At 36.4% G+C, this 25109-nt stretch overlaps 1 protein-coding gene across 2 annotated transcripts in view; it reads left to right on the top strand.

Moving 5' to 3' along the window:
• IL7 (interleukin 7) overlaps positions 1–20056 on the top strand; it is a 65852-nt gene extending 45796 nt beyond the window's left edge. The window contains exon 7 of one of the 2 annotated variants that reach the window (XM_043976027.1): positions 19989–20056. In XM_043976027.1, the coding sequence (XP_043831962.1) occupies positions 19989–20021 (33 nt within the window). In that variant the 3' untranslated portion in view covers positions 20022–20056. Of the gene's footprint in view, positions 1–2229; positions 2625–19988 lie in introns of those variants that run through there. The other variant, XM_043976026.1, reaches the window with a different exon arrangement.
• The last annotated feature ends 5053 nt before the right edge of the window (positions 20057–25109 follow it).

Raw genomic sequence — 25109 nt, 5'->3', positions numbered from 1 at the left:
CTAGATGTTCTTTTCTTCTTTATACTTTTTATTTATTTATTTTACTTCCACCTTCCCCCACACACACACACACACACCCCACCATAGAGAAGGCTACAATTCAATGTGAATAGATATACATCTACATATATCTATAATCATACACGTATATGTATGTACATTTAGACACGCATATATGCACACATACATATATTTAAGACCATACTATACATATTTCAATTTGTTAGTTCTTTCTCTGAAGGTGGATAGTATCTTCCTTCATAGGTCCAAGTCTTTCTATCTTTTGCTAAATCAGCCAGCTCATCATTTCTTATATCACAGCAGTATTCCTTCATAATCATATCCTATCTCAGATATTATCTATGAAAAATGATCCCCAATTTTCTGTTGTCCTTCTAATCAGAGACTACATTCTAAGTTATAATTACTTATTATGTATTTCCCACCATCCTATTTTTCCTCACTATCTTTACTCTATTTACCCTATCCCTCCTTACTCATCTAATTTACTTCATTTTTTTTTTTTTTTGGTGAGGCAGTTGGGGTTAAGTGACTTGCCCAGGGTCACACAGCTAGTAAGTGTCAAGTGTCTGAGGCCAGATTTGAATTCAGGTACTCCTGACTCCAGGGCCAGTGCTCTATCCACTGTGCCACCTAGCTGTCCCTATCTAATTTACTTCTACCTGCTACCTTGCCCCCTCCTAGGGGTCCTCCTTAACCTAGCCACCCTTTTAAGAGTCTCCCTCCATTATCTAACCCCCGACCCACCACCTTAATCTACCTAAGAGTTTCTCCCTTATCCCCCTCCCAATTCTTAATCTATATACCCTTCTAAAAGACCTTCCCTTTTCCTAGCCTCTTGCCCTCTTATTGTGTATTTCCCTCCATCCTTTTTTTTTTTTTATGGTGGAAATTTGTAGAGCCTTAAGTTTTCTGACCTACTCTGCTGTCTTCCTAGAATCCTCCCTCCTCAATGACCATTCTCAAATATTCAGCCTTTATTCATAATAAGTGTGTCTCTCTGTGTGTATATACAAATACACATATTTATAAATGTGTATATGTAAATATGTATGTACATATATGTGTATGTGTATATATACATATATAGAGATAAGTTATACATACACAAATTTTAATGTACTTTTGTGTAATTATTTTATGGTGTATATTACCTGTTGGCTAGTGTCCTATAAATGAACTTCTCCATACTTAGTGTAACTGTTCATGGAAATTAACAATTTTGTGTACCATATTAGGACTGATTTCCTATGCACCTGCTCTACATACTGTTATAATACATATATACATATTATTCTCTCTCTCTCTCTCTCTCTCTCTCTCTCTCTCTATATATATATATATATATATATATATATACACATACACATATATGTGGGTATGACTACCTGTAGCCATATGTGTATATGCATATGTATGTATATGTGTGTATGTATCTATGTATCTATGACTTTAAGTTGCAAAGCAAAGGGAGTTTCCTCACCTGAGTGTTCCCTGTATCAATGAAATCACAGTTCTAGTCTCTATACATATTCCTTTTCCTTATTATGCTAGGTCTTTGCAACCCTTACAATGCTACACAGATGCGAGTAATAATAATAATAACGTATTGTTGCTACTAGACAAAAATAATCACTATCATTTCTAAAGTACCTTGATTTTTACCCAGCTCTTTATATATGTTATCTCAATTGACCCTCACAATCACCCTGGGAGGTAAGTGTTTATGATCCCCATTTTACAAATGAGAAAGTGAGACTGATAAAGGTTAAGTGACTTGCACAAGGTCACATAGCTATTATGTATCTGAAATAAAATTGGCACTCAAGTCTTCCTGACTACAGCTGAAAGACCTATTTGCCTTTACATGGTAATTTGAGGAGAGAGAAAAGAAATGTTTAAGACAAAATATATATATAATGGTAGTGACATGCATAGAATACCAGGGAGACTGACTCATGATCTCTGGCCTCAGATACTTACTAGCTGTGTGACCCTGAGCAAGTCACTTAACAGTGTTTACCTCACTTTCCTCATCTATAAAATGAGCTGCAGAAGGAAATGGCAAATTACTCCAGTATCTTTGCCAAGAAATCCCTTAAATGGGTCACAGAGTCAGACAGACTGAAATGACTAAACAACAACAAAATAATTTATTGTGTTTTATGTAAAGATGAGAGCTATAGTACTTTTCATTTGTCATTATAGGGAGAAAAATCTTCAAAGGAACAAAAAAAACGTAATAAATGTTTATGCTTGATACAAAAAATGGTATCTGATGTTAACAATTGCTGGAGGAAATTTTTGAACATGAATTCCAATGGGCACTGAAACAACTGTGATGCCACAGAAGTCCCACAATTTGATGAACTTTCACTTTCATTCTCCAAGTGTTTATCTGCTCACACTGATCTATCTCCATGCCAGGAGCTACTGTATTTATCCTGGCAAAACTATGGCACCATAAGCAAGTGACCATGAATTCTATTCAACTCCACTGCAGGCACCAGTAGACAGAAGCAAACCAATGAAACAGAAGATGACAATTCACAATAAAAGCTACTTGATAACTACCTGGACCTACCTTTATTCTGGAACAGATTACACATGCAGAACAACAAAACACCCGACCTTCTGCGTTTTCTGTTGCAATAAGTTGTAAGGGTTTGGGGTTTTTTGTTTTTTTTTTTTTTTTGTCTTTTATTACTCAGCTGAAAACTTCAGACAAAGAACTAGTATAATAATACATTTTGTGCAATATAGAAAAGTACAGCAGAATTCCCAATTAACATTTCATTTCTTTCACTAAACAATTCCAATGACTCTTCTGCTTCCATTATACTGTACTGAGTATGGAAATAGGTATCTTCAGGGCTTCGCATCTGACAGTGGGACACTAATAAATGCCTAGGAGAACAGGAGGGTGCTTACTTTTTAAAAAAGGGACCAGTAATGCACACTAGCCACAAACCAAAGAGCTCCATGGAGCAGACATTGTTGACGGAGAGAGAACTACTTGAAAATGAAATGTCAGAGTCTCCATTCAGTTCAGTTTTAAAAGTATGTGCTGAATGCCTCTTCTATTCAAAGAACCAGGGATGAAAAGGCAAAAACCAAATACAGTGCCTGTCTTGTAGAAGCTTGCATTCCCTTGAGAGATGCAATGTGTCCAGAGAGGTAAATGTAAGACAATGTTAGGAGAGGGAGCAGTACAAGCTGTCAGAATTTCACCTTAGTGAAAAATTAACTTTGACCTTTATGTACATAGCAAAATTTATCTAAGTAACCTTGATATGATGAGTATTTTTTCAGAGAATAATATATATTGACATTTTATTAATGATATGTGCATATTTAATTTTGACAACATATCTTTGTATAAATATATTTTGATAGAATCTTATAACTTTATTGCTTTGAGTAACAGTACTCCTTTCTTAATAAAAGGCATATGCAATAATATGGTTTAATAGTTTATTCTTATTTTCTGTGATTGGTTATTTGTTCTTATCAGAGAGGAAATAAAGTTGCTCATCCTTATCTTCAATCATTCCCTAGTTCATACCCTTCCACTCTATGAGTTTCATCTCTTCATGGCACTGCATCATGTAATGGCAAAACCACAGGGCATACCGACTCAACCAGACACTGTGGCATTGTGGAAAGATCACAGGATGTGAAATCAGAACAACCTGAATTCAAATCTCGGTTCTCTTTGCTACCTATATGCTCTAGGCCAAATCACTTAAGGTCTTTGGACTTCTGTGTCTTCATCAGTCACCTTAAAGGGCTGAGATTAGATGATTTCTGAGATCTGTTCCATCTCTAAATATCTCTTGCTATTTTATATCCTTGCTGTTATGCTTTTGGTCATGCTATTCCTACTTCCTGGAATGCTCTTCCTGTAACTTCTTCCTCTCAACCTCAATGGGTCTGTGCCAAGTTCTGCCTCCTGGATGATATTTCTGATCACCATGTTTCTCTCCTAACATTTAGAGTTGCATCCTATATTTTTCTTTTATTACATTCCATTTAACACTTGATTGTAATAGTTTGTGTTGTTTGATAGTGGATTCATGTAGATTTAATATAAATATCAAATGTTTTATCATATTTCTTTCTGTACTCCCTTCTCCAGTGCCTAGCAGTAGACTGAATATTTTATTCAATTGAAATATGAGTTTTATTCCTCTTCAGGATGTACTCTTAACTAGCTGGATTTTCTCTATCATGCCATAGAAATCTTTTCACCCTGGAAAGTGCACTTCACATGAAGCTGGATTTCACATACTGGAAGTACCCTCCACCCCTGAAACTCCCAGAAATTCCATCTTAAGGAAGATGCCCAAGCCAACCATGTCTTCATTTCTCTCCATCCTGCACTCCTTCAATTTAACTCTTCTCTTCCCACATATCACCCACCAACTTCCTTTTATGTGTTATCTTCCCCCATTAGAATTTAAGTTCCTTTAGGGCAGGTACTGTCATCCTTTCTTCTTGTATTTATATTCCAACACTAAGGACAGAGGCTGGCATACTGTAAAGCTGAAATGCTTATTGATGACTTGAACTGAGCTGAGTCCAGAATTGAAAAGGAGGAGGAAGAGAGAAGGCTTGCCTGCATTTGGTGATCAGAGATTTCTGCAGCATTTGCAATTATTTCAAATTGATCTTACAACATAACCCCATATTTGTAACATCCTGATGATGCCATAGGCCTATAACTCATGTCAAACCATGATTTCATAATAATCAACATGTCAGGTAACCCAAAGCACCATAGAAAGATACATGGCAAAGTCAGAATATCACCTATTATTCATTATGTGTAAGAAGTGGCATGAATTACACTATTAAGGACATGTGTAAATGCAAAAGAAGGTAGGCCAGTTATATAGTGAACACCAGGGATAACTAGCATCCAGCCAGAGCATTTTTAAATCTAGGGAAAGGTTTACAATCCATTGAACTCACCTCCTATGGATGATCTATAAAAGAACATGGAAAATAATTATGCAAAGGATGCAAAGGCACCAATGGGGTCAAAATCTATAGCAGTGGAAGAAGTACTTGCATTGATGAAATCATTGTTCCATTGTTGTAAATTATAATAACTGCCAACACAAAGCAGAGAAGACAATTTCACTTTAAGATAAAGTTGGAGAAAATGTAAACTATTTCAGATTGTACACCTAATAGATAAATGAGGTAATGTATATAAAGTACTTTGTAAAATTTGAAGCAATATTTAAATGTCAACTCATTATTGTTACTGTTTTCTCTTTCTTCTCATCTTATTTCTACAGTGTTCAGACAGAAATAGTCCTGATCAGGTTGATATCTTGTTATTAAGTGACTTGCACAGGGTCACACAGCTAGTAAGTGTCAAGTGTCTGAGGCTGAATTTTAACTCAGGTCCTCCTAAATCCAGGTCCGGCGCTATATCCATTGTGCCACCTAGCTGCCCCATTATTCTTTTATATTTAATGTTTTGTGGACTCTTGCGCAGGTGGTTAAAATGAATCTTTGTGTGTCTATGCATGTGTTTTGTAATTGAATCATTGGGAAATACGATCATCTCATGAAGATTTTTTTCAGGAAAGAAGAAAGAATAGGGGAAAGAAGGAAAGGAAAAAAAAGGAAAGTTTCATAATGAATGTGCATAGTCCAGCAAAACAAATTCCCACATTGAACATGTCCCAACATGGCCCTAAAATCATATTTTACATTTTAAATCCATTACCTCTCTCACAGGAGGTTGGTAGCATGGTTTATCTTCGGTCCTCAAGAATCACAGTTTATATTGATATATAATATAGTTTCCTGAAAGCAGAGAAGTAAAAATTAATCTGGATCTGGACACAAAATGAGGCAAACAGATTAATGGAGGAGATATGTGGTATACAAGGTGGCCCATCAGGCAGGTTTTCCCTTTTCCCCTTTTTCCAATCTAAACAAGTTTAAAAACAATAACAATGACAACAGATGACCATTATGACAGGGACAGGGTCATTGAGCAACAGAATCACAGCCCAGAGGACAGGGCTAGGAAGAAAGGATGCTGAACCCAGGAAGGTGGTATTTAGCCAAATGATTTTAACTCACACTTCCAGAAGCATGGCACCACTATTAAAAGTGAAAGCTCATTCATAATGAAAATGTTATACATCTCCAGAGAGAGAACTGATGAACTCTGAGTGAAAAGTGAAGTATAATTTTCTCATTTTTTAATCTTTTGCTTTGTTTTGTGATATGGCTAATATGGTTAGCATAATTTGATGTGTATAATTGATATCCTATTGTTTGCCTTCTCAGTGGCTGGGGGAGGGGTGGAAAGGAGAAAATCTGGAGCTCAAAATTACAAAAGGAAAAAAGGTTAAAAATAAATATTTTATTTTAAAAACAAGGGAAAGCTCATCCTGAAAAAATAATTGTCTTTTTATCTTGCTTTCATCTTCTTTTCTTTTTTTCACTTTTATTTGATATCATATTTGGTTAATAATTCTCCAATGTGTAGTTTCCTCCCATTACACCCAACTGCTACATTCCTATGTTGAATTTATATGTGAAAGTCTGCATTCAATGATGACAATATTGACATTAAATGCCTCTCATATTAATGGAATACTGTCATTGCTGCTATTTGCATATGTTTTATTTTTACTCTCTAAGTGTCACGTAGAGCATTGCTTCTTGAATTTATAATGGTATAATATTACATGTCTACTCCACTTTGTTCAGTTTGTTGAGTATAATTATTATGGATTAATATATGGATCAGATGGGATATAAGTTATTTGAAAAGGTTTGTGATATTTTTAAATGAGAAGATCATAAGTGTCTTTTAATTTAAGGTATAGGCTCAGAGAATAAAACTGAGAACAATTATAAGGGCATTGAAAAGACAGGTCAAAATCATGGCTGGGGAGATCACTGTGTTTACCCTTTAAATTACATGAACTATTGGATCATCCAAAAACAGCTAATTGACTCTAGGAGACAGTACCTAGTTGCTGATCTACCTACTCTGTCCTGAGGAGGAAGAGTTGATCGAGGGAAGACAGAAGTGTTTCTACCTTGCGTATGCCCATAGAAATTTTGAGAAGTAAGGATTTTTCTAGGATTTTGCAGGTATTATCACAAATTTCTTAACATGTTGCCATTGTTAAATGGCTGAAAGACCTCACTTGTGCATAGATGACTAAAAGGGACCAACAGCAGATGAGGAGGAAATACATAGTTGTATTAAAATCTTCAAAGCCCTTTGGAGACTGATAAACAAAGAGGGATGAACAAGTTTTCAAAGACTTGTCCAACTACCTCACAATTCAGCAGAGTTGGACTATACAGATCCAAACAAGCTTTTTGTCCTACATAGAGTCCAACCCAGAAGACATGAGAAAAAACCTATTACAAGAAAATGATGGTAATCACAAACCAGTCACATTTGCCAGCAGAGATCTGAGTGACAGTGAGACTTAATTAGACTATAAACAAGATGTAGTTCTTAGCTTTGAAGTAGGCTATCACTGAGAAGTTTAAGAATTGCCTTACATTCTAATCATTACCAAGTTAAATACTGCTTGCCAGAGGTGGGTAGCAGCATTAGATAATTACATATTCAGCATATGCTACCAACTAGGGTGGACTAATGTGAATACAGACACACTGTCCCAAAGACCACCTAAGACTGAAGGTATGGTGGTAACTAAGGAAGGAGTAATGAGTATATATAACACTAAGAGCAATTCTCCAATAGAAAAATGGTCATAGCATATGAACAGGCACTTTTCAAAGGAAGAATTCCTAGTTATATGAAAAATGCTATAAATCCATAATGATTAGAAAAATGCAAATAAAAGGAACTTTAGGGTTCTACTTCACATCCATCATATAGGAAAATTTGACAAAAGAGGAAAATGAATGTTGGAGGGACTGTGGGAAAACACTAGTGAACTGGTGGAAGAGCCATGGATTGGTTCAGCCATTCGGGAAGACAATTTAGAACTATACCCAAAAAAGTTAATAAAATGTGCATTCTTTTTGACCTAGCTATATCACTACTAGGCCTATACTCCAAAGAAATCAAATGATAAGGATATATGTATACAAAAATATTTATAGGAGTTCTATTATAGAAGCCAAATTTTGGAAATTACCATATGCCTAAAAAATTGTCATATTATAAAGGTAATGGAATATTATTGTGCCATAAGAAATGATGAAATAGTCTAAAACTGGGAAGACATCTATGAAATGATAGAGAGAAAAGCAAGCACAACTGGGGGAGCAATTTATACAATTATAATAATATGAAACCAACTTTGAAAGACTTTAGAACTCTGACCAACAATTATAAACCACAAATTAAAAGAATGAAAGTGAAACATGCTACTCAACTTCTGACAGAGAGGTGAGATATTTAAGCTTTAGAGACATTTTCAAACAGGATCAATAAGGGAAATTGTTTTTATAAGTCATTGAAACTATGTATGGAGGGCTTTGTTATTTGGGAATATGGTAGTGGGAGGGACTGGTCAATATAATGTGCCACATTTGTTTCATAAGGATTTATTACTGTGTGGTGGTGTTGCTTTGCATTAAAATTTAGTCATTGAGCTGTACTGCCAAAGAGGAAGGGCAAAAATACACTGCCTCATCTTGCCACTTTAAAAAAATGTATTTACCACAGCCTTAATGGGGGTACGATTGCTATTGATATCAATGTTATTGGGAATGAACAGGATGTATTCATTGAAAAAAATGTGTAAAGTTCACAGGTTATCAAATGAACACCTTTTTCTTTTAAATCATTGACAATGAGCAATATAAAAAAATAATATTTTAAAGCTATGTATATTGCATGTATTTTATGTATTTGCTGTGAATGAGATAATTACCTAGAATTCAGGGTTATTTATTCTTATTCTCTTAAGTTTTAGTTTCATTTTGATCCTGTTATGTTTAATTCCATGTATCAAGTGTACTATTTGCTAACTTTGCAAAGGAGTACAACATTTCTGACCTGGGGAGAAAGTAGAGATTCACCAATATATAGCTACTTGAGCCTTTTAAGAACTAAAATGCCATGACTGAACACTCAATACCCTTACTTCCCAAGGGAGGGGTGAAGGGCTAGTGAGAGACAATGCAAGTTCAAGAAGACAGGAGGTCCTAGGGAAGAGGCAAATGAGCTAGGCTACCCTGTACCACCACCATAGTTGTGTGTCTCTAGGTCACTGACACTGCCTACCACCACCACCACCCCAAGATGCTACTGGTGGGAACAAAGGCAGAGACCCAAAAGCTGCCTTCATGAAAAAGTAAACCTTACTTGGAGACCTAGAAGATCAGTGAGAGACAGAGCAGTTATCTCAGAACTGAGAATGAAGCCATAATGATGAGGAAGTAATTAGCTCTCCTCAGCAAAACACTTCTCACCCCACACACTCTGCATGAAGCATGTTGCCACCACTACTAGAATCTAATTACTAAAGTCTTAAAGAATGTAGGATGCAAGGTTATATCACTACTTCTGATGCTTCTCATAAAGTATTAGAATCAGTGGAGAAGGAAGGGGCAGAGCCAAGATGGCAGAAGAAAGGCAGTAACTTCTCAGAGCTCCCCACATGATCACGTAAAAAACCTCCAAATAATGCCATAAGACAATTACTGGAGCACCAGAGCCTACAAAAGGATGGCGGGAGATCATTTTCCTGCCAAAGATGGCTTAGAAGGTCGGCAGGTGGGGTCTGTTGTACCAAGGTGAGAGCAAAGCACAGCCCCGCTGCTTCGTGTGAAGATTAACTCCCAGGCCGCACCAGAGAAAGAGACCTCCTGGAGCCTCTGAATAGGCTGCAGTGGCAGGTTCTTCTGGAAATAAGCTCATGGTCTGGTGAGAGGGCTTAGCAGATAGTCAGGGGGAGATTACAGGGGTATCTGCTGGCACCAAGGTAGAATTTGGTTGTTTTGCCTGTGATGGGAATCAGGAAGCAGTCTTGATTGGTGGCCTAGGTGGGGGAGGGGCACAGGCTCAACGGAGCTAATAACTATAGCTCAAGATATTTTTTGTTTCCAGATTAAGGAGCAAGTAGGCCTGGAGCTATTTAGGGACCAGACCACATACCAGGCAAGTGCAGAATGTGCCTCTCCTTAAATCATACCACCTGGGACCCCCTGAAGCTTGGGGCAGTGCATCCTGGAGGCAGGGCCTCACTTTAAGAAGGAGTTAATGGGACAGCTAGGTGGCACAGTGGATAGAGCACCGGCCCTGGAGTCAGGCAGACCTGAGTTCAAATCCGGCCTCAGACACTCAACACTTACTAGCTGTGTGACCATGGGCAAGTCACTTAACCCCAATTGCCTCACCAAAAAAAAAAAAAAGAAATAGGCTGGTAGGGGCAGCTAGGTGGTGCAGTGGATAGAGCACTGGACCTGGAGTCAGGAGGACCTGAGTTCAAATCCAACCTCAGACACTTAACACTTACTAGCTGTGTGACCCTGGGCAAGTCACTTAACCCCAATTGCCTCACTAAAAAAATAAATAAATTTAAAAATTAAAAAAAAAAAAGAAATAGGCTGGCAAAATGAACAGAGAGAAAAAGATGTGGACCATAGAAAGTTTCTTTGGTAACAAGGAAGAACAAAATACACCTTCTGAAGTAGATAACAATCAAAGCTCCTACATACAACGCTTCCAAGAAAAATATGGATTGGTCTCAGGCCATAAGAAGCACTCAAAAAGGACTTCAAAGATAAAGTAAGAGAGGTAGAGGAAAAAAATGAAAGAGAAATGAGAGTGATACAGGAAAGTCATGAAAAAAAAGTCAACAGCTTGAAAAGCCAAATGGAAAAGCTCTCTGAAGAAAACAATTGCCTAAGAATTAGGATTGAACAAATGGAGGCTAATGACATTATGAGAAACCAAAACACAATAAAGCAAACCCAAATTAAAAAATAGAGGGCAATGTGAAATATCTCCTTGGAAAAACAGCTGACCTGGAAAATATACCCAGGAGAGATAATTTGAAAATTATTGGACTACCTGAAAGCCATGATCAAAAAAAAGGGCTTAGACATCATCTTCCAAGAGATTGTCAGGGGAAATTGTCCTAATATTCTAGAAGCAGAAGGTAAAATAGAAATTGAAAGAATCCACTGATCACTTCCTGAAAGAGATCCCAAAAGGAAAACTTCCAGGAATATTATAGCCAAATTCCAGAGCTCCCAGGTCAAGGAGAAAATATTTCAGGCAGCCAGAAAGAAACAATTCCAGTACTGTGGAGCTACATTTAGGGTAACACAAGATCTGGCAGCTTCTACTTTAAAGGATCGGAGGGCATGGAATATGATATTCCAGAGGGCAAAGGAATTGAGATTACAACAAAAAATCACCTACCCAGCAAAACTGTGTATAATCTTTCAGTTGAAAAAAATAGGACTTCAACGAAAAAGAGTACTTTCAGGCATTCGTGATGAAAATACCTGAACTAAATAGAAAATTTGACTTTCAAATAAAAGACCCTAGAGAAGCATAAAAAGGTAAACATGAAAAAGAAATCATGAGCAAGGTTAAAAGGTTAAACTGTTTACATCCCTACATGGGAAAATGATACTTCTAACTCACAAGAACTTTCTCAGTATTAGGGCAGCTGAAAGGAATAAATTTAGACAGAGGGCACAAGTTGGAATTGATTATGAAGGGATGATATCTGTAAAGCATTTATTTTTTATTTATTGTCATTTTGGGAGGGGGCAGTCAGGGTGGGGTGACATGCCCAGGGTCACATAGCTGGTGAGTGACTTGTGTCTGAGAACAGATTTGGTCTCTGGTTCTCCTGGGTCCTGGGTGGGTGCTTTGTCCACTGTGTCACCTAGCTGCCCCGTGATGACATCTTTAAAATAAAATTAAGGGGTGACAGAATTGCATTGGGAGAAAGGGAAAGAGAGAGGTGGAATGGAGTAAAGTATCTCACATAAAAGAAACAAGAAAAAGCTAATGGAGTGGAGGGGAAGATTGTGGGGGGGAGTGGGGGAGTGAATGAGCTTTACTCTCATCAGAACTGGCTCAAAGATGGAATAACATACACACTCAAGTGGGTATAGTAATATATCTTGTCCTGCAGGGAAGTGGGAGAGGAAGGAGATAAGGGGGGAGGGGTGAAGGAAGGGAGGGCTGATTGGGGGAGGGGCAGTCAGAACCAAAACACTTTTCAGGAGGGATAGGTTAAAAGAAGATAGAAAATAGAGTAAATATCATGGGGAGCAAATAGGATGGAGAGAAACACAGCAATAAGAGCAATGTAAGATGATGATGATGATGGTGGTGGTGGTGGTGGTGGTAGTGGTGGTGGTGGTGGTGATGGTACTTTGCTGGGCTATTGTGAAGAAAATCCTTTGTCAGGTAAAAGGTACTATATAAATGTTAGCTATTATTGGTGTTGCAATAATCAACCTCATGATTATTTTGCAAGGAAATCTCCATTTAAAATACTATGTAAATGTAGTTTACTATTTAAAAAAAAAGATGAGCAGGATGTTATCAGAAAAACCTGGAAAGACTTACATGAGCTGATGCAAAGTGAATTGTACTGTATACAAAATAACAGCAATATTGTAAAGATGATCTCCTGCGAATGCCTTAGTTATTTTCAGCAATGCAGTGATCCAAGGCAACTCTCAAGGAATTATGGAAAATGCAGTCCATCTACAGAGAAAAAACTGATGATACCCGAATATATATGGAAATATATTTTGTTGCTGTTGTTGTTAGTTCTTTTTTCTAAAGCTTTTTTGTCTGCTATGTTTTGCATGACTATACATGTATAACTTATATTGAATTTCTTGAGTTCTTAAGGGGGACATAGGGAGAAAGGAAGAGAATTTGGAACACACAGTTTTAAAAATCAACATTACCAGTGGATAGAGCACCGGCCCTGGAGTCAGGAGTACCTGAGTTCAAATCCGGCCTCAGACACTTGACACTTACTAGCTGTGTGACCCTGGGCAAGTCACTTAACCCCCATTGCCCCGCAAAACAAAACAAAACAAAAGCAGTGGAGGGGCAGCTAGGTGGCGCAGTGGATGGAGCAGTGGCCCTGGAGTCAGGAGTACCTGAGTTCAAATCCGGCCTCAGACACTTAATACTTAACTAGCTGTGTGACCCTGGGCAAGTCACTTAACCCCAGTTGCCTCACTAAAAAAAAAAAAAAAAAAAAAAAGCAGTGGAGAAAAAAAAAGTTTAAAGAAAATTTGGTGAGAGACCTAAGCAAAATAACCCTTAGGAGGTCCAAAAAATAGGAGAAAGATGGAAAATATCTATAAAGATTTTAATTTTAAAAAGTTTATCAAGAATGGTTAAGATATCACATTGGAACTTACAACATCACAGTCTCAGAAGTGGAAACAGAATTAAAGAAAAAAATGATGGCGACAGGACAATTTACAAAGTTGAAGTTCATGCTGGTTTTGATCATTTTGAAGTCCTTGATGGGTCAGTTCTCATATCTAAAGAGGAAAATGTACCAAAGATATGGGGAAAAAATATTGAACCTTTTTAATATGTTTTTAAAAGATAAACAAGAAAACATCAACAACATACTCATATTTCTAGTCTCCTATCAGTAGAAATTTGTTAGGAGCTCAGAAATTGCCTTGGTTATAGAAGCAGCATGTCCCACTGTAAGTTCTCTGTTCCCAGGCATGTGTCTCTGGACTTCTGAAACAACAGATAGTGAATGCCCAAGGATGACCCTACCAAACCCATCTACCTCACTACTTCCTAGGTTATAAGACTGTAGAAGGTAGGATTTTAGGTAAGACTTGTGTAAGGAATTAATTGTGATTTGGGGTTTCCATGACCACATCTTTGCTTCATTATGGTCAGACTGAAAAGATATAATCTTAAAAAGCCTAAAAGAAGATGGGTATGTACTTGAAGAGATTATAGAAAAGAACATTTATTGAGTCAAAGTATCAAACTAAGTATCTAAGCCTCCCCTAGTAGTTCCCCTACGCCCACATGGGCCTGGCCAAATTATAATAGGGACAGCCCAGGGGGTGTGTTGAACCAATTGGAGACTCAGCATGGCTAAGAACCTCCCCTTCCTGTGGGAGAGGAAAAAAGGGGGAGAGAAAGGAGCTGGGTGGTGGTTGACCTTTGGATCCAACGTGGGAGAGACTACACAGCTGACTCTCATTGAAACTACGAACTCCGGGTGGTGGTGAATTTGTATTGTGAAAGCGAGGCCAGCTCTTTGAGCTAGCTGAGTTGAAAACAAGTTTGGGGTTTGAGTCAGTGTTTGCTACAGCCAGGGAGCTTATTCATTTTCTCTTCCCCTATTCCCTTTCTCGTTGGCCCTGGCTTTATTAACTTCACCTTTGTTGTAAATTTTGTTCCCATTAATAAAACCTAGTTTGTTTGTGGAAAAGAGGTTGTTAATCTCCTCTCTTATAAGTCTGGGAGAAATAATTTTAAAAGGCAGTTTGGAAGGGAGGAAACTTTGTACCTAGAGGTCTCTCATTATTTTCTGAACTCCAATATTAAGGCAAGCCACCCAATTAACTCTCCCCATATTAAATTTGGCCCTTACACTTGAAAGAAACCAGGGAAGCCAAGAGGCAATGATGAGGAGGGAAAGTATTTCAGACATTAAAGACAACCAGTGAAAATTCCTGAAACCAAGAGTTGGAGTGGCTAGTTTGAGGAACAACAAGGATTCCAGTGTTATTGAATCAAAGACTATGTGCTAGAGAAGGATATTGAAAGTATAAGACTTGAATGGTGGTGTTGGTAGCCTCTATTTTATGAAAGGATCTGAACAACAGGAAAAGGATTTTATATAGCTAGAGGTATCCCACAGTGCCTGTAACAAAGGAGTTTTAGAAGCCTACAATTTAATGTAAATCCACAGTGTGACATAGCAGCCAAAAAGGTAATGCTGTACTAGGCTGTATAAATAGAGGCCATGTACAGAACCATGGAGACAATTAGGCTGCTGTCCTACACCCCAAGCAGATCACATTTGCAGCACTGGGTTCACTTCTAGGCACCACATTTTAGAGAGGGTAAAGTTGACAAGTGGAAGTATGTCTAGAAGATGGTCACTAGCAAAGTGAAAAAACAAACTATAAGAGAAGCAATTGAAGGAAGTTGGGGTGTTTAGCCTGGAGAAAAAAAAGACTTGCAAGGTCTATGATAGCTGGTCCTGTAGATACCCAATTTCTGCTTGACTCATAGTTATCACTGAAATTTGGTGACATTGCAGTATGTTTCCCAAAGGGTATATTTTATTCAAAAGAAACTGGTAAACGATGATATGACTACCATCGTATATTAAAAAGATAAACTCATGGGAATAAAGGAAATCAAGGAAGAAAGCATAGCAGAGATTACTTGAGTAATGATCAACAGAGATGAAAATAAAAGGAATATTGGCATCAGAGTCTTATCTATCCCCTAAGCAACCATACTTTCTTTGATCCTCTTCTTTTTTCCTAATATACTTGGGGGGGGGCAGAGAAAAACTTCTGACTGAAAATAATTTGCCTTTACAGCCTCTGCTCATCCTGAATCTTAGCTCTCCTATTACTATCCTTACTGGAAAATGCACATCATGCTTTTACACACATCATCAGTTACCATTCTGTTTTCATCTTGCATATGTAAATTTTTGCATCTGTTGCAGAGTTCCACGTATATCCATGTAGGTTGCTTTAAATAATTCCCTCTTTGTCTTCTTATTAGAATTGTTTCTCTTTGTTATTAGACCTTCATTCCCGAGAGCTTCCCATCCTGTTTGGGATACCTTCCTCTTTAAGCTCTCAGTGCTTCTTCCTAAATTTGAGATATATGTCTTGACTATTCCCAGTTTTCTTCCATTTCTTTATTACATACTCTTGGAGAGTATTTATAAAGGGGGTGGGTTTTTTTTCTATCCCCTTAAATTTAACATCTCACTCATCTCATGAGCCATGAGCCTCATACTCAAAATATGTATAGCATGTATTTCCAAAGCCTTTTAAGTTGTTTATTTTTCTTCTAAGACAGTCAGGTGAGGGCATGGCTTATAACTGTCTTTCTCTGCTCTAAGACTTGAAGGATATTTTCAGAGATGCCCTTTTATCCTTATAAGACAATCATTTGAAGGGAACATCCTCTGCAAATAATTGCTACATTTTTGTAAGTCCAAAGATGACTCATTCTTCCTAAGAACTAAATCAAGATATTTGTAAGCAAGGAGAAATGCCAGCCTGCATTGTTCTAATGTATATAAATCAATAATGGTGATATATACACACACCAACAGATGTGTGTGTTGCTATGGAAGGTATAGATAGGTTTCTTGTGCTTGGGTATTTGTTATCCTCTTCTCCCTATTCCCCATTATCTTTGGAGAACTGATTAGCTACACCAGATTACAACAAATAGCTCAATTTTTTTGTATGTTTTGTACATGGGTGCGATATAATGAACACTCAGGTTCCCTCAGCCCCTCCTCCTATGATAGGGAGTTTATATCAGATGAAAATCTAAGAATATAATCACAAAAAATAAAAAATAAGGAATATAATCACATTAGCTAAGAGTCCCTACTTAGAAAATTCCTATCATTTAGCTAGAGGTTTGACCCTCTAGCATGAATTTAAATTTATATTTATCTGGCCTCTTTATGCTTGAAATAAAAGTGAGGATTCAGGAAATGTTAGGTAAATTAGTAAGCAGAGTATGTTACTATGTTTGTTACTAGATAGTCACGAGTGTTTAAATTTTGCCTTTTGGCTCAAAGATTGAAACAATATCATCACCTAAAGGACTGAGGACAATTCTTGTGCCTCTGAACTACAAATCCCATGATGTCAGTTGGTTTACAGACCCGTTTCTCTCTTTCTCTCTCTGTCTCTGTCTCTCTCTCTCTCTGTCTCTCTCTGTATCTGTCTCTGTCTCTCTCTCTCATATAATTTGACTTTAAGAGTTGTTCTTTTCCCATCCAGGAATATCCCTTCCTTAATGGCAGGGACCATTGACTTTCTTTTTATATGCCACAGAGTAGGCACTTAATAAATGTTTATTAGCAATGTGAGAATAAAAGAGAACTCTAGACCAATGTCACTGATGAATATCTATTCAAAAATTTTAAATAAAAACCTAAGACTTTAGCAATTTATCCAAAAAGGTATTATTACCCAATTTGATTTATACCCTGAATGCAAGAGTGGTTCAATATTGGGAAAATAAATGATAAAAATAAATTAAAAACACAAACATCCAACATCTATCTCAACAGAAACCTTTAACAAAATACAGTACTATTCATACCCCAGATTCTTCAAAACACAGGCATAGGAGGGATACAATAGAAGTTTCCCTAATAAATAAAGGAGTAATAATACAAGGATATGCCCTCTCTCACCTATTATTGGTTAAAGTTCTAGAAATGCTAACAATAGCAGTGACAAGAGAAATAAACACATAAAGATAAACAAAAGAGATAAAATAATTCCTATTGATGACATGATTTACTTAGAAAATCTTAGGGAATCAGCAAAGAAATGGAGACAATAATTTCTGCAAAGTTGCAAACTATAAAATAAAGTGATAAATTTCAACAACATTCCTATATAATAATAGCAAAGTCTGAGACAATAGAAAGGAAATTCCATTCAAAATAACTACAGTGTTTGAAAATCTAACTACTGAAGCACACTCAATACTTGTATAGATTTAATTATAAAATGTTCCTGAAAGAAATGAAGAACTGGCATAATAGCTGGAGGAACAATCAGTACCTTTCCTAAAAGTGCTAAATATTGTACCAGTGTTTTACCAATATACCCATTATGTACTGTGGGGACCAATTTTTAATTGGGGAGTGCTAGCTAAGCGGCTCGCGGCAATATTGGGGCAAGGAAGGAGACCGGCAGCCTCCCTCAAAACAGAACAAGATTTATTTTAACAAGAACGAACTTAAAAAAAAAAAAACACAAACAGGATCAGTGGGATCAAGGGAAAGGAAATAAAATGGGGAAAGGGAAATTATAATACCTGAAAAAATACCACTGCAGAACGCTTGTCGCTTTCCAGCTTCCACCTAGAATGCCCAATTCTCCTCCCCCAAACCTAGAAACACCCCACACAGACCCAGCCAATGGGATGGCCGCTCTGACAGTCACATGGCTGCCCTCACTAGGCTTCCAATCATTATAATTTTGCCAGGCCCATGTAGCTGTAGGCGAGTGGTGATGATGTGAGGTGCCAGAGCCCTGGGCAAGGGCTACAACCAGTGGGTGGAGCACCGTTTGGTTTGCGGAGCCCCAGGCCAGTGCTCGCAGAGGCATAAAAACCTCAAATAACAATTAATTCTTTACAGTACGCATATGCTATACTGTAATTTTCATTTTATTCAAGAAATCTTTTGAGTTACAACAGGGAATTATAGTTATACATGTAGATGTGTTTTTTTCTATTCTGATTTTGTTAAACATGCCTCAGTGGTCTCTTGCTGGCTTTTGACTTCCTAAAGTTGAGCATTCTCTACCAGTTCTCATTATCAACAAAAAGCTATACGATAGATAAGATTTCCATGTGAAAAAATCTTCCTGTCCTCTTCCTAAGCATATGAACAATTAAGAATGCCTCCTCACAGACCCAGACCCAAGGCTTGTGAAAACGAAGGTTTAATAAAGCTAAATTTCACCCCATTTAGCAATATAGGTCTTAGGGGGTGTGAGAGGAGAAAAAAGGTGGAAGATCTAGCTAACATTTTAGATGACAGATTCAAGATTATACATATATTGGCAATCTAGAACAAAGAGCTGAAAGAAATACAATGAAGTTTAACAGGGATAAATTTAAAAGGTTAAATGGCTTTTAAAAATTGACTTAACAAGTATAATGTTTAAGGCAGGGGTAGGGTCTGAGCAGACAGCAGTTTAATCTCTAAAACATCTGTAGTTTTATTGAACTGCAAAATTAGTATGTGCGGCAATGGCCATGAAAGCTAATCGAATTCTGCCCCAGTAATGATATCATGTCTTCCCCCTCACTGTAGGTTGCTAAGCAAATCCTGTAATGTCCTAGAGGGAAATCTTTTACAGGCATGGTTTGGATTATCACTGATATCCCTGAAATATCATGAAGCTTTGCTGTTATCCATTTCATGTATTTATTCAATACATTTGACATTTACCCTATCCAAGCATTGTGTTAGATGCCCTTGGGGGACACAAAGATCAATAAGACTTGATCTTGGCCTTAAAGGAATTTACTTTCTAATTACAATCACATGTTCAAATATGACAAGTAGAAGGTGGAGTTTGTATGATGGGAGGGCAGTTAATACCCTTAAAGAAATTATTTTTTTTTAAAGATGCATCTAAGTTTTTTTAAAAAGAATTTAACCTTGAAAAATACAGCCCACCCCAAGGTCTAAAATATTAGCCTTTATCAGAAATGAATAAAATTTTACTTTAAGCATTTCTAGTAGTCAGAATTGCTGTTATTCAGTATGGTCAAGTCAATATCTATAATAGTGTTAGGACTGATAAAATAACTTATATTTATGTATTGCAAACTATTTTAAATGTTTTTGGTATTTTTGATTGAGCCTTAGCTTAATGATTTCATTGATCCATAATCCACTAATGCATTTCAGTGATCCATGATGTATTGGTGTGAGTAACATTTCTATTCCTCTGCACCTCTTGGATGTAGTTTCCTAGAGTTGATGGAGCTAAAAATAATTCATCATTTGATGATCAGCTCCAAACTCACTTGGACAGTAGATATCATCAATTCTATGCATCCCCACTTAGATATGGTCTCTCCTAAAGAAGCCACAGAAACTGTTAATTTCTCTGAGAACACAGAAGCAAATGGAACATTGAAAAAAAAAGCAGTTTGTGCTCGCAGTTAAAAATGAAATTAAGAAAATCACTTGATGTTCAAATCCTTTTTTCTATTGTGTCAGGGAGGTGTGTGCTCTGTGATGATCCACAAATAGCTATGAGGAAACCGTGGAGAATACACAGAGGAATGAGGTGAGGAGAAACTTCTTGTTGAAACTCTTGGCTGCACCATTACAACCATATAAAACTCTATGATATCCTTAAAGGAACTGACAAGTATGGCGTATCCTCTGATTATTGAATACAAGACAATATAGGATTAATCTTGAGAAATATTGAGACAGTTCCTCAAAGACTCTGATTAGTATCTGAAGTGAAAGAACTCAGGTTCAGGTGAAAGATTTACATTGTTATTATATTAAGTATTTGAGATGTCTTGGCTCGTTGGGGAGGCTGACATTGGTTGGAGACAAAATGCTTCAATTTTATGTTCATTTCTGTTTTCATTAATCAATAAATTTCATATATTCAATCATTTCTCAAAATTATAGATAAATAAGAATAATTACTATTGGAAAAAGATTCAATAATAGCTTACATCTGAGGAGGACTCAAACTAGAGATTGTTCTGTTAATGATAAATAAATTGTCACGACATACCAAAAGTTTGCTATAGAGCTTGGGAGGATAAAATTAAATACTGTTAGTCAAATGGCAGGTTGAAGCTGGGTGGTTATATTAAGATGCAACACCATTTGCTCTATGATATGGCCACAACTACCCAGAATTTGCCATCTGGCATAGCCATCAAAGAAATGAGTCCTCTCCACATCAAGGTAAGGATATAAAGCATGACTTCAACAAAGGTCATTAGTATTCACTACATTTTAATGACTGTATAGCTGGCACTCTTAGCTCCCTAAGGTTTCTAAAGCACTTTATACACATTGTTTAATCCTCAAAACCTTTAGAGAGATTAGTATTTACATTTAACATAGGAAGAAACTGATATAGAAAAGGTCATCTTGAGCATGTAAGAGTCTGGATTTGAGCCCATGTTTCTTTTCTAATGAATCCAAAGCCAGTAGCCTTTCCATGACATCACACTGTATGGTTGTGATTAAATTGGAGGAAGTAACTTAAAGCAGCAGTTGAGATCTATGTAACATAAGGCATAAATAAATTACATTTGCTGACTAAAGCAGCAGTTTTTAACTTTTTGAGTCTTTCAATCTCCTATTCTATCATTTTTCATTTTCCATGTCTTCACCTCTTACAGCATTAAGATTGCACAGAAATCAAAAATTGTGCATGCTTATTCCAATCATATTTTAAATAAATATCTCTTAATTTAATAATAATGAACTGAATCCCTCCATTTACTTTTTAGGATCCATATTATTGATGTGGATAATTTCTCTCTAGGCAGATCACAACCCCTCTATATTTCAGATTTATTTTCAGAAAGGCTTTCTGGAATTAGCTAAAACAGTCACAAGATTTTTAGTCTTCACAGGACATTAAGAGACATTTATTGCAAACTAATTAACTTCCCCTAGTCAAAAAATTGTTTAATTAGACATACTTTAGCCATATTTTTATATTCCAAAAAATTACCTTCAAGAGAAAGTGACTGTGCTACTATTAATTAGTTAGGCAATCTAGTCTTCTAAATTGTGCCAATCTAGTCTTAAATTATGGCAATCTTTGTGATAATAAAATACAGTTTCAACTTTAAGAAAATCTATGATCATTAAAAATAACTGGTTGAAAGAAGATAACTCTTATCTAAGAATGTGTACTTCAAAATATATTTTTCTCTGTATACTAATGTGCTGATATACATATTTATAAAGGTGACCGAAAAAATAAGATGCTGTATTTCATATCTTTATTGTAGGTGGTCGAACACATACGTTATTTATAAAAAGTTACAGTGGACAACAGACAATAGTTATCTTAATCTTACTTAAACAAAAAAATTTCAGAAGACTACACAATGAATTTTTACATTTGCAGTTCAAGCTTAAATTCATCTATACTACAGAGCATGGAAAATACAGTACAAAAATAAATAAAAACAATAAATGGTGCATAGGTGTAGGATAATTTCTTAAAAACTGAAGTATAGTATTGCACAATAAATCAAACAGAGTAATATATGTATATAATTATGTAAATTCTAAAATGAATTTAAATACATTGTCATGGCATGTTTTATAATTCATAAATATATTTTATCTCCTCACAGTTCATAATAATTTCTTTGGACTCCAAAAACAAACAATTCCTTATCAAATCATATCCCCATGCGTTACATTTAGACATTTATTTGTTACTATAAAATTCATTGTGAGAAACACATATGCCAGTCTATCTGATTTAACCCAGTTAGCTCTACTTCTTGTGCAGAGAAAATTTTGTGTCTCTTAACAAAAAGAAAGCAAGAAAAACATAATGTTCAAACTTTAATAACTTACATTTATATAGCACTTTATAGTTTGCATGGTGCTTTCCTCACAACAACCCTGTGAGGTAGGAAACACAAGCATTATAATCCCCATTTTGCAGATGAGGAAACGGGCTGAGAGAGGTTAAGTGATTTGCCCATGGTCACACAGCTAGTAAGTGCCTGAGGCAGGATTTTAACTCAGGTTTCCTGATTCCAAGTCCAGCACTCTTTTCAATACTTTGCCAAGCTGCCTCTTGATTCTTTTTAATATGGGTTAGAACAGCCTATATTAAGAACAGAACAGAAAGTACTTAAAACTAAATTCTAGAATGTATATCATAAATCCTAATATAATTACTAGGGAAGAATCATTTTTGGAGATCTGTCCCATATATTTTAAGATATGCTAACATTTTGTGTGGAATTAGCCCTATAATAAAAACAGGTAATAAAAATCAGAAAGGGGTCTCCTCTCCCCCTTTGTAAATCTTTAATAATGAGCAAAAATCATAGATAATAGCATAACTGCATTTTGGAGAAAGAAAATCCCAAGAGCGGGGCAGCTAGGTGGCACAGTGGATAGGGCACTGACCCTGGATTCAGGAAGACCCGAGTTCAAACCCAGACCCAGACACTTGACACTTACTAGCTGTGTGACCCTGGGCAAGTCACTTAACCCTCACTGCCTGGCAAAAAAGAAAAAGGAAAAAAAAAAAGAAAACCCCAAGATTTCTACAAATGTCCATCTTAATTCCCCAGAATAGAGCAACTCTACACTTAGATAACCAAAATCTAATCTCATATACACCAAAATTTTGTTTGTAATTAGCCCTATGTATTTAAAGTATAGTTTAATTTTCCTAAATTTGAATGAGTAAAAATACTGTAAGAATGCTAAAAGTGGGGCAGCTAGGTGGCGCAGTGGATAAAGCACTGGCCCTGGATTCAAGAAGACCTGAGTTCAAATCCGACCTCAGACACTTGACACTAGCTGTGTGACCCTGGGAAAGTCACTTAACCCCCATTGCCCCGCAAAAAAAATAAAAAATAAATAGGAAGAAGAAGAAAAGAAAAATAAATAAATAAAAGAATGCTAAAAGTGACAGCACAAAGTATACAACTTCCAACAGAAGCTCTTAGGAACCTAATATCTACCATATCCTATTGGTGACAATGACTTACAAACAATAATTGGAGATAAATAAGTTGTGAGGAAGGCACAATTAAATCATGAAAATGAATTCCTGACATACAACTAAAATAGGAAGTTAAAAAAATCCCTTCCATAACAGTTATCAGCTATACATTAAAAACTTAATTTTTATGGTTAATTACTGATTTACAATGTAACTAGTATTACAAGACTGAACCCTACAGGAAAAATGAGGAAAAACTAAATCTGTGTTTCAGATGTATAACATATAGCTTTCTATAATTCATACTTTACATCAACTCTGTATTTATCTTGTTGTGTTCTCACTTATATATGTTGTCTCTCTCATCAGAATAAAAGCTCCTCAGGGACAGGGACTGTTTTTGCTTTTTCTCCATATCACTAGCTCTTAGTATAGTTTTTAGCAAAGAGCTTAATAATTGCTCCTTGATTGAAGGATCCTGAATTTGTACCATCAGACAAACAGGATTCCTATAAAATCTGTTAAATATTTGTGTGAGATACTAAAAAACAAAAAACCAAAAAAAAAACCCAACAGATATTGAAAATTTGTTAAAACCAAGTTGTGATTTTATATTACTTATAGAGGGATAATATTACATAAATATTTACATTTTCTAAACCCACAAAAATAAAAATTTGAAATCAGATTTCTTCTCAGGAATGAAAACAAAGAAGAGGCAGTAAAAGAAAACAAGGGCTGAGGGCACAATTGGGATCAAAGGAGAAAGATAGCATTAAGTATTTTCAATGGGCTTTTAGGGAATAAAAGTCCTTAACTTTTTAACTATCTTTTTTTTAACTTTATCTTTTTTATTTAACTTTAACTTTTTTTTTAACAGAGCTGTAAAGTTTTTGTGTTTTTTTTTAGTGAAGCAATTGGGGTTAAGTGACTTGCCCAGGTTCACACAGCTAGTAAGTGTTAAGTGTCTGAGGCCAGATTTGAACTCAGGTACTCCTGAATCCAGGGCCTGTGCTCTATCCACTGCACCACCTAGCCACCCCTGTAAAATTCTATATTTTCAATTTGGACCATTCCTGTAGTTGCAAATAAGCATCTCAAAAAGGAAATTTCATTTCCATTTTCAAATAATTCACAAGCATGTTTAAATCATGTTGTTAAATAAATGTTTAGAAAAATGAGCAACAAAGGTTTTGTGGTAAAATAATGGAATCTGGCAGACACCCAGGGGTCTGACTTGATTGACTTAGTAGTGCTTGAATTGGGTGTGAATGAGGAACCACTAAGTACCCACTTAAAGGTGATTAGATTTTAGCCACACCTGGCCTGCCCAGTTAGCCACCTAGTTTAAATTTAGCCAACCCTGAGAAGAGTATGTTCTCAGAGGTTATGGACTGAGAGACATCAACAGGAGACCACTGTCAGCCAATCAACTTGAAGAATCTCCCATTTCTGGAAGGAGGAGAGGAAGTAGGAAGCTGAGGCTGGTGGACGGGATCTTTCTCTTTTGGTTTGAGACATCGGCTTGGTGGCAGGACTTCACGTGGGCTGTTAGGAAGGCTAGGATTTCCATGCTATAAGGAATCTGTTCTCAATCTTTCTCTTCACTATCTTATATTTTTTAATAAACCCTTAAAAGCCTAAACTCTTGGTGA

Source organism: Dromiciops gliroides, chromosome 1 (assembly GCF_019393635.1).
Source record: "Dromiciops gliroides isolate mDroGli1 chromosome 1, mDroGli1.pri, whole genome shotgun sequence".
NCBI classification, from domain to species: Eukaryota; Metazoa; Chordata; class Mammalia; order Microbiotheria; family Microbiotheriidae; genus Dromiciops; species Dromiciops gliroides.
This window is presented reverse-complemented; position numbering and strand designations above follow the sequence as displayed.